Raw genomic sequence first — 17,063 nt, 5'->3', positions numbered from 1 at the left:
AATTCTGAGTTCATATAGGACAGTCGAGCTTATATCTCTCTAAGTGCTTTCGGAAATGATAATGCTTCGTGTTATCAAAAATTCGGATATACGAAATATGCCCAAAATGTCTCAATTACCATTACTTTAGAGATACAATGTCGGTACTGTAATTAATAGCTGCTATGTCTTAATATTATCATTACTTAGTATTACGTATACAGGCTGGTTCAGAACCTCTGCAACAAACTCTGGGGATCGATAGATCTCGCAGTGAGAATCATTTTTCGTAAAACAATCCATATTCTCCGATATCTCGTGTAGGAGGTAAGCGATAACGAAAAAAAAAAAAAAGAGACAGGTTTTAGTGACATTTACAGTTAATTATGAAATGAATTAGTAATTTATTTCTCCAAGTACCCTTGCGGAATGTTACAAGTGTCCTGTAATTTTGCTGCCCCGTTTGAATGGAGCGCTCTTCGGAACACACTTCCGCTGCTCATGGAGGATGTACCCTTCACGATGTGAGGGGACATGTGATTCAATATAACGTCTCAACGAACTTAAACTTAGTTGTACGAGCACATCTGAACAACATCTACGAAGAGCAATGGATAGGAAGAGCACGGCCTGTTGCACGGTCAGCATAACCACCCGACTTCACGCCCTTAATCTTTTTTTTTTTTTTTTGGACATGTAAAGTAATACACCACTCAAATTGACACCAGAAAGGAACCGACTATCCGAGTATTAGCTGCTTTTGACCAAATTCGACACAGGCCAATAACCACTACTACGACGATGTAATGAATGTAATCAGGTTCAGGGTAGACACTTTGAACACTTGCAACTTGTCAGCAAATATACTTGAAAAATAATTCATTTCATAATTGTTCATGTCACTAAAACCTGTCTTTTTTTCGATATCGCTTAGCTCCTAAACGAGGCATCGGAGAACATGGGTTGTTTTACGGGAAATGATCCGCATTGCGAGATCTATCGATTCCCCCAGAGGTCCTGAAACACCCTGTGTAACTGATTCACGGTTTTAAAATTATAAGTAAAAGTCAATAGGATACTTATTTTCGATCAATTTTATTTGATTAAAAAACCAATGCTTGCATGCACATTTCATTTGTTAATAATTTTATAAATCAAATTGACTGTTGAGCTTTGTCAAGAGGCAGCTTTGAATTTCGTGGAAGCAAATATACACATGGTCTTTACTTTTTTCTTTTATTATTTTCCATTGTTACACAGTAAATTCTATTCCACCTTGAGGTATATTAGGTTTATAGTTGGCATCAAGATATATCGATGGCTCAGAACCAGACCGTTCCAAGTCCATTTTACTATTTTTTTTTTCAGGAGAGCTATTTTAAGCTCCTGACATTCAAAGCTTCATGAACAATTTGGAATAGCTTCATAGCAACCTTATGAAAAGGAATATTGCAATTTTGTTCGATTCATACATGCTGACAAGGACATGGAACACAATGAAACACAGATTTCTTACTTATAAAAATTTAGACTTAGAACAGTCTGGTTCTCAGCCATCGATATATTGTGTAACCAATGAACATTAGTAAAGTGATAATACAAAACAATGGTCACAGTTACAAGTTACATGGATTATATGGAAGTATGTATGTACAGTAGTGGCAAAAAAAACCGGGCCGACGGAATAATCGAAGTCCCCGAAATGAGCCACTGCGCATGCCACGCCCTCATTCACAAGATAGCGAGTAATCTGTTGAAATTGTTGTAGTTTCGACTGCTGACTTAGCCCATTTCGAAAGCCATTAGAAAATAAATTGGTAAAATTCATGCTCTGGGAATAACAAGTTAATTAAGTAGTAAAATATCGCTGCAATCGAAAAGTATTGGGAATAAATCTGAATAAGGAACAAAAAAAAAAGGTTGCCTTCCCAGGCAGAATTCGAACCACGAAAGTCTTAGTTACCAGTCTATCGTGCTGTCACAAATGAACAAGGCTCTGAAATCAGGTACAAGGGTCGGTCCGGTTTTTTTTTTTTTTTTGCCACTACTGTACGTTAGTGAAGGAATGACTCCAAAGATTATTTAGATGTTTGAGGAATAATAACCAATGCGAAAGATATTATACAAGAAATGTCTAATCGTTTCGAATTAAATACATGACTTTAAAAAGATAATCAATAGTAGACTGATAAAAGAAAATCTGGCTTTCAGTTTCAAATTAATACATAATTCAAGAACAATAAAATAATAAAGAGTAGTGAGGGGATATTACAAGCGTTGGTTTACGGTTACAATTTACATACATCATTCAGGAACAACGCACAATAAAGAAAATATGAGACAAGTAATAACTTACAACTAACGAATAATGAAAATATTTAGGGGCAATATACAATAGTAAAGAGGTAATACAAAGGGTTTAGAAACAAAAATAAACAGTAAAGGAATAACAGAAGAAATTACTTAAAATTACAAATTAGACACATGGTTTAAAAGCAATAATTAACAGTAAAGAGATAATAATAATAATAATAATAATAATAATAATAATAATAATAATAATAATTATAATAATAATAGATTGACTACAGTTACAGATTAAACACATTAAAAACAATAATTAGCTATAGTCTAATAAAGTTGTAGCCTATTCTAAGAGACGATTTGACATTTGCAAATTAAACACGTGATTTTACTAACAAATAGTAATAAAGAGATATTACGTATATGAAATGGCCCAAATTAGAAATCAAATATATTATTTAAAAATTATTACCAATAATAAAATTATAACACGCTAAATTAATTACTTCCAGTGACATAATAGTTCGATTATAACTAATACGATGTTTTTTCGGAATAATTTAACATTTCACAGTTTAAAAAACATTCTATTCAAGGACATAAAATAATTACAAGATTTAGAGATCGTAAGTATCTTGGTTAACAGTTTAGTAAATGTGTAATTTAAAGAGTTCAGTAACAATTCAAATTCGAATCTTTCACGGCAAAAAACTGGACAATCATGTAATGTTTGACATGTTCATATTCCTCCCCACAAATTCATGTTGCATCGTTTTCAATATGGCATCTATTTAAGTATTCCCCGAATTTCCCATACCCAGTTAAAAACTGTGTCAATACGAAATTTGGCGTTATTACTTTACATTTGCCTCTTATTGTTAGATGTTCTTTACTTCAAATGGATTATACAAAAAAAAAAGTTGTGACTTTCGATTACCATAAACACATTATTAAATCCATTAACGCTACTGTTTATAAAATTGTCGTATTAATTTGCAGTAAATCTTTTATAATAAGAGCAAAATTTTTGGATCTGTTACATTTCTCTACTGTGGAATTTCAAGCTTAGTCTGTACACCGCTTCCCTGATTTTCATGTTGCCAATATTTTCATTTTATCAATACAATCTAACTTCAATATTTATTTCCAAAGCAAATCATTCTAAAATAGTGGCTAGGTGTACATGTAGGCCAATTGTTATAAACGTTGCTTACACTTTCAAATGACAAGAGAATGGAAAATGGCTTTGACAAAACCCCTCAGGAACCTTGGCTTCATGTCCACACCTGTGGAGTAACAGTGCGTCTGACCGCGTAACCAGGTGGCTGGTTCCAATCCCGGTCAAGTTACCTGGTTGAGGTTTCTTTCAGGGTTTTCCCTCAACCCAATACGAGCAAATGCTGGATAACTTTCAGTGCTGGATCCCGGACTCATTTCACCTTCTAGAACTATAAATGATTGGAATGACCTACCTGTAGCGGTCTTTGAGGGCTGTCCTTCCTTAAGGAGATTCAAGAATAATTTAAAAAGTTGTATATAAAGTGAAAATTAAAATTGAGGTGACATTCAACATTTAATTTTTTTAAGGTGACATGTATTTATCTAGGCTGACGAGTTTACTTCCTTGGTTTGAATTGTAAATTATTTAAAACTAGCGTGTAAGAGGGCCTTAGACTAGAAATGTTTAGTTTAAATGTAGTTCTGTTTATAAGTATGCATAAGGGTGTAATTATTTGACTTATTTGAACTGTTGTATCAGTGAAGCGAGGTGAGTCAGTGAAGTTATGGTTTTACAGTGCAGTGAACAGTTCCGATCAGTGATAATTTATAGCGTCAATGAAATGTGTTCTATAGTGTCAGTGAAATGTGTTACAGAGTGTCAGTGAAATGTGTGCTAAAGTGTCAGTGAAATGCGTCATAGTGCCACTACAGGGAATGAGATGACAGTAAAGTGAAAGACTATTGAAACTTATGTAGGACCTATACATAATTATGTAGGCTGTATTGTAAAATGAGGTATTTTATTTTATGTTTTATTATTATTGTGTTAAATTGTATTATGTATTATTATTGTATTGTGTGTAAAATTGTATATGTGTTGTAAAATTGTATTGTGTATTGTAAATTTTATTGTGTATTGGTTATCATTTTATTGTGTATTGTTAATATTGTGCATACCACTGCCACCGGGTGCTTGCCCACTTGCAGTGTAAATACATACATACATTTCATTCAGACGCTAAATATCTCAGATGTTGATATAGCGTCGTAAAATAACCCACTAAAAAAATAAAAACAAAATAAAAAAGTTCTGTGCTGTACTACAAAATTTCTACCATCAACTACATTCGTCGAAATTTCATGTCAAAATTTCTTTCCCCATGAAGACTTGAACCAGCTCTAAATCCATGCCGCTAAACTTAACGCCTCGGCTTAGTTAGACAGCGTAGCCACTGCACGAGACCTAGATAGATAAAAACTTGAATTAAAATCTATGGCTAGATTCCAATCTGTACACTAACTAGATACTGTACATCAGCCGTCGGCAAATTTGTACTCACGACATCACTGGACGCAAGCCGCAATACAATCGAGGAGTATACAGCACTCCGTTCGGATCTCAGTGGCGGACTCTCAACACAAGCATCTAATATGTAGACTGTACAATATTGATTTATACTTGGACAGATTATATTTTATTTCACCTTTATTTTTACTGTGCTACAACAACCTAGAAAAATACGTCACAATTTGCCACTCTTAATACAACTCGTAAATTTTCGTCTATTAGTTACGAACTTTGTTTAGATTTTACAAGTTTTCGTTCAGAAAACAAGTGTTTCGAAATATATTGAATATAGAACCAAAACTAGCAGCTATGTAGGGTAGCAGCAGGCGACCTATGATAGGACTACACATATTTTCTATGGAAAGCATTTTAAATAAATCTAAGCCAGTCTGGTGTTTTTTATCCCTCACTTATTTCCAGCTCTCTTAATAACACGTTACTCCACCTAGCAGACTTTTTTAAAGTCGTATTTCGAGTCCTTTATGTTACTACAAATACAAATTGCTCAGATTCATTTCTTCTACAGCAGAACTGGGCACCAGGAGCGAATCCAAACTCTAAACGGGGACGCTTAATATTCATCCATTACGAAATCAACGCTGCGCGGTTGAAGAGAAGTCATATGGCTCCCCGTGAGAGAGTAGAATTAGCGCTTGGTGCCCAGCCCTGTTCTCAGTATATATTTTCTTCATGCTTGGAATAACTCCTCTCCTGTTGTATTTTCTTTAAGTGAAATGACTTCTATCAAATATTTTTATACAGAGAGATCCTTCGTAACTCCGCGAGTGAACATTACCAATTCTACTGTATCAATATCTGTTTTTCCATCTAAAGCGTAAAATTAATCATTTTTATGCATCTTTGATTTTTATTTCTCGTTCAGCTAATGTTTCAATATTCCTTATCCTCCTTTGTATTGTTCGTGTGGATAATACTGTTAACAACATCAAATTATTCGGGGCAAATAATGTTAGCCACTTTATTCAGACATGTTTTAATGAACTGTTCTTCATTATAGCACTTGACTTTGCGATTTTCAAAGCAATAACATAACTTGCATGGAGTTCCCTTTGACTCATAGCTTGTTTCATCATATTTTAATACAGAACTGTTATTTGAATTTAGTTTTTTTATGTTTTAATTGCTTCGCCCCGTCCAGCCCTACAAAAAGAAAATTATGTTTGTACTTATTTTTACTATACATTTCCGTTTATAATTACATTGGATATGTTCATGCTTACCTATGATTTCGTGATAATCTTATGACGTGTCGTAATGTCGCTAGACGTTTCATTTATAACTATCTATTACAATTTTAGAATACAAGAGGCGTCTACATTGTCACCATGTTCACCATGTGCACAACAAATACTGTTCCTTAAACACAAGTTTCCGAACAGGCGTTGAAGGTTTTGAGAAAGAAGCAATCTAAATCTTATCTGGTAACCCGCCACTGATAGATGCCTGTGTAATGGCGTTGTAGGGGAATTGGACGGAAGAGAGGGGGTGAAGCAAAGACAGTTTACTTCGCTGCGCCTGCAACGTCACTATTGCTAATGATCACGATGACATTTTTGCCGATCCCTGCTGTACATACTACATATGCAGTCCTAAACTACTAAACCACTCGGCTACTTCATCAAGTTTGTGCGATTACAGTTGCCGAGAACAATCTTTGAATTAAATTACAACTAAGACGAAGTTCCCAAACTTTCTCGGTATGAAGCAGTTAGTTCCTAATATTTTAAGTCGTCCTCCGTGATCTAGCGTTTAAATAATAGCTATTAAATCGGATATTCTCCGGTTTAAACCTAGCCTAGAGCGATTGATTTTAAAGAGCGATACAATTCTTAGCATATCCTCCTTTAGGAAGTAACAAAGATAACGATAGAGTGGCTGGGTTGACTGGCTCATTTCTTGTTCCTTCGGTCTTTCGATTGGTCTGTTAAACGGCCCACAGACGGAACTTTATGTTGTAGGATACGTCGTACTAGAAATTGAAAATAAATTCATTTAAACATAGCCTATCGTTCGCTGTTTTTCCCACAAACGTAAATAACTGTAATTCGACAGGTAGTACGATTTTACTGATCACTAGAGATAGTAGATTATCATACTATTTGATAAAAAATTAAGAACCTATATATGCGGGGGCATCGATATTCCTGTGTATAGTTTACTGTCTTTAACTATAACTTATAAAGTAAACGGAAATTAAATCAATAATGTGGACCCGAATAAAAACATAAAAACTTTCATTATCTTCACTATACATGTCAAGGAAATAGTACTTCGTGTATAATGCGATGCAGTTCTTCTGTATTTTTCACTTACTCTTTTGAAACAGATCGTCTTCTTTATATAATTAGTAGAAAAGTGAAAAATATATCCTGAGCTGAATTTTATCATAATTTAAAACAAAATGTAGTATATCTTATTTCTATTAGTATACTGTAGATACAACAGAAAACTATAAATACATAGCTTAAAATTCCTGAATTATAAAATACATATACTTGAATTTTCTTGTTATAAAAATACTCTAATGTTATTGTGTTTGAGTATTCAGTTAAATAAATTGTCAAATTTAATACAAAATATTTAAACAGTGGTTCATTTTAATATATTTAGATATCAATGTATTTAATATTTATCCCGATTTCGCTGAGCTAATACATGGCAACCCCCTAATGACTTATCTTCCGAAAGCTACTAAAATCCCATAGTCAGCAGTTTACTGACTTGTGAAGTGGATAAGCACGTTTGCAGTTCAGTGATATCTGGTCTCTACACCCCAGGCGTCGTTCGTCAAAATCAAAGCGCTCGCACTTAATTACATCTACCAAGCTCAGAATCTGAAACGTATGAACGTTTTGTGCTTTCATCAGGACACATATCTATTATGAGTTTATGAGCGTTGTTTTTTTTATAATTTTAAAGCTTCAAATGACAAGGTATGTTCTAATCAATGCTAATGAAAGAATAAGATACAAATTTGGTCTTCGAACAAATTAAATTGTTGAAATGTTCGTTACTACGAAAGGATTCTTGTAATTATAACATAGGTATTATTTGCACAGTTTCTGACATAATATTTTATCTCTCTAGACCAGTGATGTCAAAGCAAGCGCATTTCTGACCTTGACGTCGTGCGCGGGCGCAAGCGCTAAGTATGGAAAGAGGAAGGGTTGTGTATATCAGTGGTCGTCAGCACTCGCTGAAATGTGCAATGGGTAGAGCTGAGACGAGATGTTATGGTACCAACCTGCGCTAAGTTTTAAATTCCCGCCCAGCAGGGTAGAGAAGTGGGGGTTGTTTGGGTTACGGTTCCCAAGCTCAGAACGGCAGGCATATCCGTTTCATCTGTTTCTAAAAACATTCGTCTTACCTTAGTATCACCACTTTCTTACTCAAGAGTCCGAGGGTACCTAATAAAATTACGTCCGCTATTCCATCTTTATATTCTTATTCTCCGTCCGAATCAGACGACTGATCTGTGCTGGAATCAGATGTCCCTAAGTTTATGGATATGTTCTCCAAAATACTGTCCATCACGTGCTCACTTTCAATGTCATTGTTCTCTACTTTCTTCACATAATCATACATGTTTGGAAGAAGCGATTGCAGAGCCGGCCTCTGCTTATGCGTAGCGTAGAAATTATAGATGAGTCTTCTTAGGACTTCCTCATCAAAACTGTCTACAGCTGCAACAATCTTCTTCTTCGGCTGTGATTTTTCCGGACTGGAGAAAGAATCTGCTGTTCCTGCCTCAACATTTTCCCCTTCTTTCTTGATTCTTGCCAAGGTTCACTTTGAAATACCAGTGGCAGCCAGTACTCTTGCACACACGCTTTTCAATGGAATTGGTATTTCATTTACAACCTCTTCTGACATGAATTTCCATACATTGTAAGCCATTTCATATCCTTGACTATGAACTACTCTATGATTTCACACCTTAGACAATGCCACAATGAGGGCGTTCAGAAGGACAATGTTTTCAGTATTAGCAATAGCGGTAGTAGCAGAACGATCTGAACACTCGGAATGCTAGTAACCAACTAACCCAACACCCCTCCAGTTGAGTGTGAGGGCGAGTCCAAGCAAACGAACTAAAATGCGTCCCTCGCGCTGGTGCCATAACTTCTCGTCCGGGCTCTACGCGGTGCCGTCCCTTGTGCACCGTCGTGCAACAGGGAGAGATAGCGAGCATACCCGCTAGTAGCTACGAGAGCACTATAGTGCACTGAATTTTCCGCGGGTAAGAGAGGCTAGCCCCAGCGTGCTCTGTGCTGACGACCCCTGGTGTATATGAATAAGCAGCCTGTTGGATTAAGAAAACAGTGGTGCACAAACTTCAAACGGAACGTGAAATTTTATGGCGTTATTTTTATATGGCTTCTTTCTGTTTGATATTATCTATATTGTCTGTAAAATAAAAGTACTAATACCAATTTCTTAATATTGCAGTTGTGTTTTAAACGTTAATAACATAATAAAGAGTTAAGAAGAAATATTCACATAAATTCCATAGTAGTACAACTATATTGTACTAAATGGATGAAACACATCATTCATAAAGAAAGTGATATCCCACAAAAAAAGAGATTGAGTATGACATGATAAGTTGAAATTTATATTGATGGTATCTTTAGCCTTATAAAAGTAATCAATAAACTAATCAAAACAATATTACAGTACAAAGCAAAGTTACCTAGGTACTGTATATGTTTTAAGTGTAACTAATATTACATAACATAACTCTTATCGCATATGCTTTTAAGGTGATATTCGTTAGCAACTTCCTAACATCAGAATATTAAATTATTTTCTCGAAATATGCTGAAGCTATAGAGCTGACATTTTTACAACACATGGGCATATATCTTTTGCTTATGATGTAACAGTAGTTGCTTTGTTAATTCATTTCCTTACAAACAATTTCCATGCGAATATTTTCAAAATTTTCAATACACTATCTTCAGTAATACGTATTTACGGTATATTAGATTTACGAAAACATTCTGTAAGGCTACTAAATAAATAGGCCTATATCTGAAAATTTCACTTTTCTATAAAAGAAGTTGAGAAAATATTTCTTTTGAATAAAAAATCAAACTTGTGAAAAATGAGCATTAAAATTAAAACTTACATTCTTATAATGCACTTATACTTCTCAGACAAATCTAAAAATTAACATGGTTACAGTTTTAATAAGTTCTCTTCCCTTTTTTTATTGAATCAGTGCTGGCCATCCCTGAATATAGCTCGACCAAGCGGCATATACTACCTCTTTCGTCTGTCTCTCTCCTTTCCGCTGTAAAGCGATCAGGCTCTCCTGAGCTCTAAAGCGCGCGCTTGCTCCTATGGGCATCAATTGACATGACTGCTCTAGACTATAAATATCGAACGAAAATCGAACTATGGACCGCTTGATTGGGAAGCGCACGCGCTATCCACTGAGCCATAGTGGCAGACTACCTATATTCTCACTTCTTTCAAAATGGAAAAAATATGTTACAATATTATTCTATAGGGTTATTGTTAAATACGTTTATGTTTTAAAATGAATACAATATTCACAAAAAATCTGACGCCACTTGGAAAAATTAGTCGTGTTACTGAAATGTGTTATGATTGTTACAGAACGGAAACACGCCCCTGCACGTGGCGTGTCAAGCTAACGAGACTGAAACCGTGGAGCTGCTCATTACCAAAGGAACAGATCTCAACGCGCTCAATGTGGTAAGAAGGTTAACAGAAGCTCGTCAGATAACAGTAGTAGGACGTGGTAGTATTACTCGACCAAGGCCAATAGAGTCCTGCAGCCCGGAGCAGTGGCGCTACTGCTCTTGCGTTCGTAATATCGCATCGAGATAGTTCATATTACGCCCGCAGCTCCACTCGCCTTGGTCGAGTAATAAATCCGATCGCTCTAAGACTCAATTTGTACAGTGGAGTGTGGTTAACTACAGTCTGAATAAAAATGCCTTTTTAGCGTTTTCCCATAGATTATCACAATTCATTTAACGCCCTCAATCTTATTAACTGCGATATCTATACAATTTCAATTTAGAGTTCGAATAAAACGCATATGTTTTATACACATTTATTTTTACATCTGACCAGAAACGTTTGGCGGTGTTAAGACATAGATTTCAGAATCAAAAACAATTATAAATTATTCTTCCTCCAAAATTCTAGTATTTCGGCGGATTTAATGGTAAAGTTTCACTCATTATTCGTAATGACAACATTAGTACTTCCTTTATCCATGATCTGCTCATACTAGTATTAATCTGAGTCATAATATGGTAGGCTTACATCTGCCAATTAGTGTATAAACGCAATTATAAAATTTGTCATGAACAATGCTAATATTACTATTTGCTGATGATAGTCGTAAGATAGTTTAAATCGAACACTTCTAAAATTGAAAACTGTGTAATTAAATGTTTTCTGAAAATATGATATCGAAAATAAAAACGATGTCTAAGAAAAAAGACAGCAACAATCCAATAATCTAGTTCAACTACTATATTTTGTTGTAAATTTACGTAATTCCAGCAATAAATAATAGATATCTTAGATTATGTTATGTAAAAGTAAGAACAGATACAAACTTAAAATTCCAATCATTTACAGTTACAATTAATTTGGATGTTTTCCGCAAAATTAACTGTTTCTCATTATGTATCTTTATGGCCATTTTCTAATGGTGACAAAATTAATTTCTTACGTATTTCATTAGCATTATTAATTAATTTCTCATGAAGTCACACAATATTTTATACGGTTGCCTATTGCCTATTGCATATTTAACCTGCATGCCTAGAATTGTTTAATTTGATGTAAGAAACTTTTTCTTTTCATTAACAACTAGAGAGTGAACTCATCTCTTGCGTTCATAATTGCTAGGAATCAAACTGTAGGTAAAATCTAATTATCCGGGACTGTAAAAGAAACTTTTCCGCTGCCATGAAAGTAAAAAAATTGACACCTATCACCGCAGAGCTCCAGGTGTTCGCCTCTTTCAAAGTGATTTATCTCTCACTCTTAATTCTGTTATACCCATTTTTTCGAAAGATTGGACATGACAGTTAAGCTGCCGTACTTGGAACTACAGCCTACGTTGCCAATTTGAAAGACCACGCTATCAGCTGATGCGAGCTACTAGCTGACATTAGATGGCTGACGCAAAAACATTAATTGACAATTAAGGTAGTAAAAAACAACACAAAAATCAACAGAGAATGAAACATGAAACGTATTAATTGCTGTCATTGTTAGCACAATCCCTGATCACATAATTATATAACAGATTGACTATCCCCATATTAAAAACGGTAACATGTGAAAGAAAACAACCAGCAGGATCGCCACTGTCGATTGGTAACGACCGCTAGATGGAAGTACAGCCATCCAATTCAAATTGAAGTTCTAACGTGACTTCTTCGTCAATTGCTAGATGGCAGCATAGTGAAATTGGTCAAAGTCGTTGCCTTCAAAGACCATAAGGCTGATCAATCTGTTGTTATATGATCTGGGATACAACGAATGGCGTAAAAAGACCTAGTGAGCACTCACCATGTGGGAACGAACTTTTGCAACTCAACCGTCATTACCACAGCAACACGCTCTCAACGCTATGTGATATTCAGTTTTTTCCTATCGCAGCGCTAATGGCATGTCCCATCTTTAGAACAAAAAAGATGTATACTGTATTCTAGAGCATCGTTCTTGAAGAATATGCACTGCTTATTACCTTTGTATTTTCCACAATAAAATAAGATTACGGTATGAAGCTAAAACACGTTATTAAAATTATTAATTATTGTGGATCTATACTGAATGTTTCCGTGATCATGTTCAGGCAAAACTTTCAGGGATGATGGGGAAAGACAAAAAGACCAATTTGAGGTAGAAGTCCTGGTCCGGAAATTTCTCAGTCAAAAGTTATAAGACAAAACAGTTTTTAGTAGTTAGTAAGATGGTTAGTCAAGCTCTTCATTATTACCTTTTAGGATGTCTATTAAAATTATGTAAGACAACTTCAAACTCACTGTTTTAGATTTAATCATTAAATTATCTGCTAAATTTACTACATTGTATCTTATCAAACCAAGATGATTAAATTTATGGCAGATGCTCAAAATGACGTCGCAGAAAGCTCATACTTATCCCGACGAATATTCGGCTAAACATGAATTGCTACATTTAGAAGTTAAAATAGGATTTAAGACTTGTTTAATCTGTATAGTTTAGCAATCCCCCCAGAACCAATGGTGTTAACGATATTTAAATCTCATTGTCTAGCATTCTTTCTCATTATGAGCATGATTTTGTGTTGGGAGATTTTGACACTAATTTATTTGACCGTGACACGTCACAAACAAAACATCTGTTGAACATGTTTTAAGTTCTTGATATGGTTTCTCTCCCTCTTAATCCCACTCACCATACACAACACTCGGAAACGCTTCTTGACCCGATTGTGGTTAACAATCCCTACAGTGTACTGACATATGGACAGTGCCTTGTCCAGATATATCAGCTCACGATTTACGTTTCCTATTCTCTTGAGTGCCCTAAATTGAAATAAAAACATTAATTTTCAGAGATTTAAAACGCATTGACGACTCTGCACTAATCTCTGATGCAATCGACATCCCATGTCACACAATCTGGAATCGATATTATACGACAAATACGCACCCTTAAAATCCAAAGTTGTAAACAAACTACCTGCCCCTTGGATCACGGTTGATTTGTTGAAAATGACACTGGTTTTCATGAACACAAAAAACAAAAACGGACAACTGGTACAATATCTGTAGGCTAAACAATTAAGAAACAAAACAACCCAAGCCATTAGAAACGCTAAATTACGACATCTTCACGAAATCACAGCCCACAACTCAGACTTGTCTTTACTATGGAAAAATTACGAACAATGGGAATAGGAAGAACCGCTACCCATACAAAGCAAGTGACGGGATTCTTTTATTATAGGATATCGCTTAATTTTCGTCAAGTTTGACAAACGATTCTGACGTCATAACATGGCCGACGTAAACCAACACGACGAGTAAATAAAACTCACTGAGATATCGCCTCAACTAATCCACTAACCTTCTCACATACATCGACCTCATGTCACTGAGATATCACCTCAACTAACCCACTAACCTTCTCACATAAGTTGACCTCATGTCACTGAGATACTGTATCACCTCAACTAACCCACTAACCTTCTCACATACGTCGACCACATGACATCACCCCATCCTCCAATCTAGCCAGCCTGTATTCTCATAAACACACTACCGATATCCTACAGTCATATAGACCCCAGTATTAGACGGATTTCATCTTTAGAGTTCTATTTTATACTACAGTGCGTGTGATTCATTTAGACCGGGAAATTGGTCGGCCTCTTATCCGATAGAAAGACATCTGTACCGCAGAACAAAAATGCGTCCTCTCGGGTGTTAAAGTTGCATTATAAATTAAGTCCTAAGTATAAGTAACACAACAACATTCGGTACTCACCTTGTTCACAGAAGATCCTGTATGTGATGTCCATTTTCTCTAACACATATTCCACATCTTCTCAAGAAACTATCACTCACACGTATCACTTTCTCTATCATGAAGTATTTTAATTCTGTATGGTTTTAGTGTCAATAATTTTGTCCCCACGTCTGCAGATGCTTTACAAATTCCTGTCTTCTATGTTAAACATCTCAGACACTTACTAGGACTACGCTCCAAGGCTGCTCCAATCCCCTCCGTAGCAGCACAGTGATTTTGTCATATTTTTATGTCATTTTAAGAACCCGTTACATTGAATCTATCAAATAATCTTAATATTGTACATTTACAGGGTACTGGCCTGTTAGGAAAATTGCGTATGAACTTTCGCCTGGTTGTAGATTATTTGTGTAGGTGCTGTATGCTTTATACGTTCTCTTAATCAAAAATTAAGTATCTGTTTACCACTGCTTCACAACAGCTAACAGAACGAATGAACCGCACTCAACCACATCCAAACGAATACTGTCATAGTCGAATGCACGCATCCACTCCTAGCGGCGGGCCAATTTCCCACTCGAGATGGCTCAGACGCTCTGTACGTCGTCTCAAAAGTATTTTTTTCTAATAATGTTTTACTCATTAAATTTATCTTTGTGTTGTTAGGCGACGGACGATTTGTTTATATTAGTTGGTGTTGTTTTGAAATACATTTCAATAAGTATTTACCTTCGTATCTATTTGCGGCATATAGTACATATTACCTTCAATTTCTCATTAGAAATGTACGAAGACTCATGCCTAGTTTTCATTAGTAGAATTAGCAATAGAGTATACTGGAATACTTTCAGCCAAACTACTCTACTTTACCGAATTTGGTAGAGTACCCGTTCACACGCAAATGGAAAATAATTTGGTAGAGCAGAGTCATACAGTGCAAAATTGAAATCACAAAAATGAACATCAGTGGTCGTCATTTTGCTGTAACGAAATCTTTGAAAATTATTACTGAAATTTTGCTTAGGGAAGTGACTTCAGCTCTCGATGAAGAAGAAAATAGAACAAAAAAATATGGATTAGAGACTGGGTAAAAATAAGGTACAGTCATGGAACATCTGCCCTTCTTCTGAAGGAACTTGCTGAAAAGGATGTACAAAAGCATAAACTGTGTTTGAGAATGGCCCCGGAAAACTTTGAGACACGCTTGAGATGATCACACCAAAAATTGTCAGCAACTCAGACCACTTCATTTTTAAAAGTACCACAACGAAACAAAACTAAGAACAACGCGCCAAACACGTGATATCTCCTTAAGCAGTACACTCGAATATACCAACTCTGTTTTCATTAGTATAGTGCCGGTGGAGTAGAGTAAAAATCAGTGGTGGGGGGAAGACAAGTGTGTGCAATCTTATTCTACTCTACTTTGATCAAGTAATTACCAATAAGGCCTAGTTTTCATTAGTAGAGTTAGAAGTAGAGTAACTTGGGCAAGTACTAACTACTCTTTCAACTCTACCAATGTAAACGTAATTGCTAGAGTGGGGTACTTGATCATGGTACAGTAGAGTAAGATTGCACAGTGGGATAGTAACTTTACCAGTCCCCTTCCCCCACCACTAATTTTTACTCTACTCTATCGGCACTATACTAATGAAAACAGGTTTGGTATAGTCGAGTGTACTGTTCTTAGTTTTGTTTCGTTATGGTGCTTAAGGGGGAGCTGAACTGAATTTTGGCAATATCTAAACTATAAAAAATACATTGTTTTTTTTGCATACTAGTTCTGAGCATTACTTAGTAAATACATGCAAATTTTCAAATCTGTAACGTAAGTAATATCAGCATTATTAATTATTCATATTAATTTTATGTTAATATTTTGATATCAATATAATTCCTATCTTGTGCCATAATTTCACAAATATTTTAATTTTTTTTTTTTTCTCAAGGTAGCTTATGGCACGGTAAAATATATTTGGCATTTAGTTTTCTAAGTCTCTAATTATGTTTTGAATTAACATTATTCATTTTAATCATTTCAAATTTTAAAAAATCATGCATATTAGGAAATTAGACATTTTTAGACCCAATCACACTTTATACTACACAATATTGAATGCCAATTGTCAAGTATTGGAATACACTGAAACGGCAGAAAAAATTTCGGAAGTCGCTATAGATTGCCTGATATTTACCTAACGGTTGGGGAAAACCTTGCAAAAAACCCAAACCAGATAATCAGACAAAGTGAGAATCGAATCCGCGTCCGAGCGCAACTCCGGATCAGCAGGCGAGCGCCTTAACCGACTGATCTACGCCGGTGGCTTGCTTATATTGTTCTTATTATATTTCCATAGAGATATTAATTTCAGTCGTTTCGGGTGGATATTTTATTTTCATAGCCTATATGATGTGGATTTCCTTTATACTGATTGAAAGTAAATTTATTCAATATGTACTGTATATACATGAATTATATGAATTTCTACTCGGTAAAGAATATTAATAACTTCAGAATGTCTGAAACCATTTGGACTTAATACTGAAAGGAGATTAACAGCAAAGCGGTCGTTAATTTTTTTTTCTTAAATAAGAAATACGACAAAAATGTCTAGTATAGTACAGAGACTGTAGGAAAACATGAACATCAAATTAAAAACTTCGTAAGTTAGCA

The 17,063-nt window shown here is 35.3% G+C and overlaps 1 protein-coding gene across 3 annotated transcripts in view; it reads left to right on the top strand.

Annotated features, from left to right (window-relative positions):
• LOC138698095 (ankyrin repeat and death domain-containing protein 1A-like) overlaps positions 1-17,063 on the top strand; it is a 1,102,342-nt gene that overhangs the window by 997,831 nt on the left and 87,448 nt on the right. For all 3 annotated transcript variants that reach the window (XR_011331695.1, XM_069823807.1, XM_069823808.1), the window contains exon 10: positions 10,499-10,597. Coding sequence is in view for 2 of the 3 variants with exons in the window: in XM_069823807.1 (XP_069679908.1) it covers positions 10,499-10,597 (99 nt within the window). In the remaining variant the exon portion in view is untranslated. The remainder of the gene's footprint in view (positions 1-10,498; positions 10,598-17,063) is intronic.

Source organism: Periplaneta americana, chromosome 4, assembly GCF_040183065.1.
Source record: "Periplaneta americana isolate PAMFEO1 chromosome 4, P.americana_PAMFEO1_priV1, whole genome shotgun sequence".
Classification (NCBI taxonomy): Eukaryota; Metazoa; Arthropoda; class Insecta; order Blattodea; family Blattidae; genus Periplaneta; species Periplaneta americana.
The sequence above is the reverse complement of the archived record's forward strand: the minus strand, read 5'-3'. Positions and strand labels throughout refer to the sequence as shown.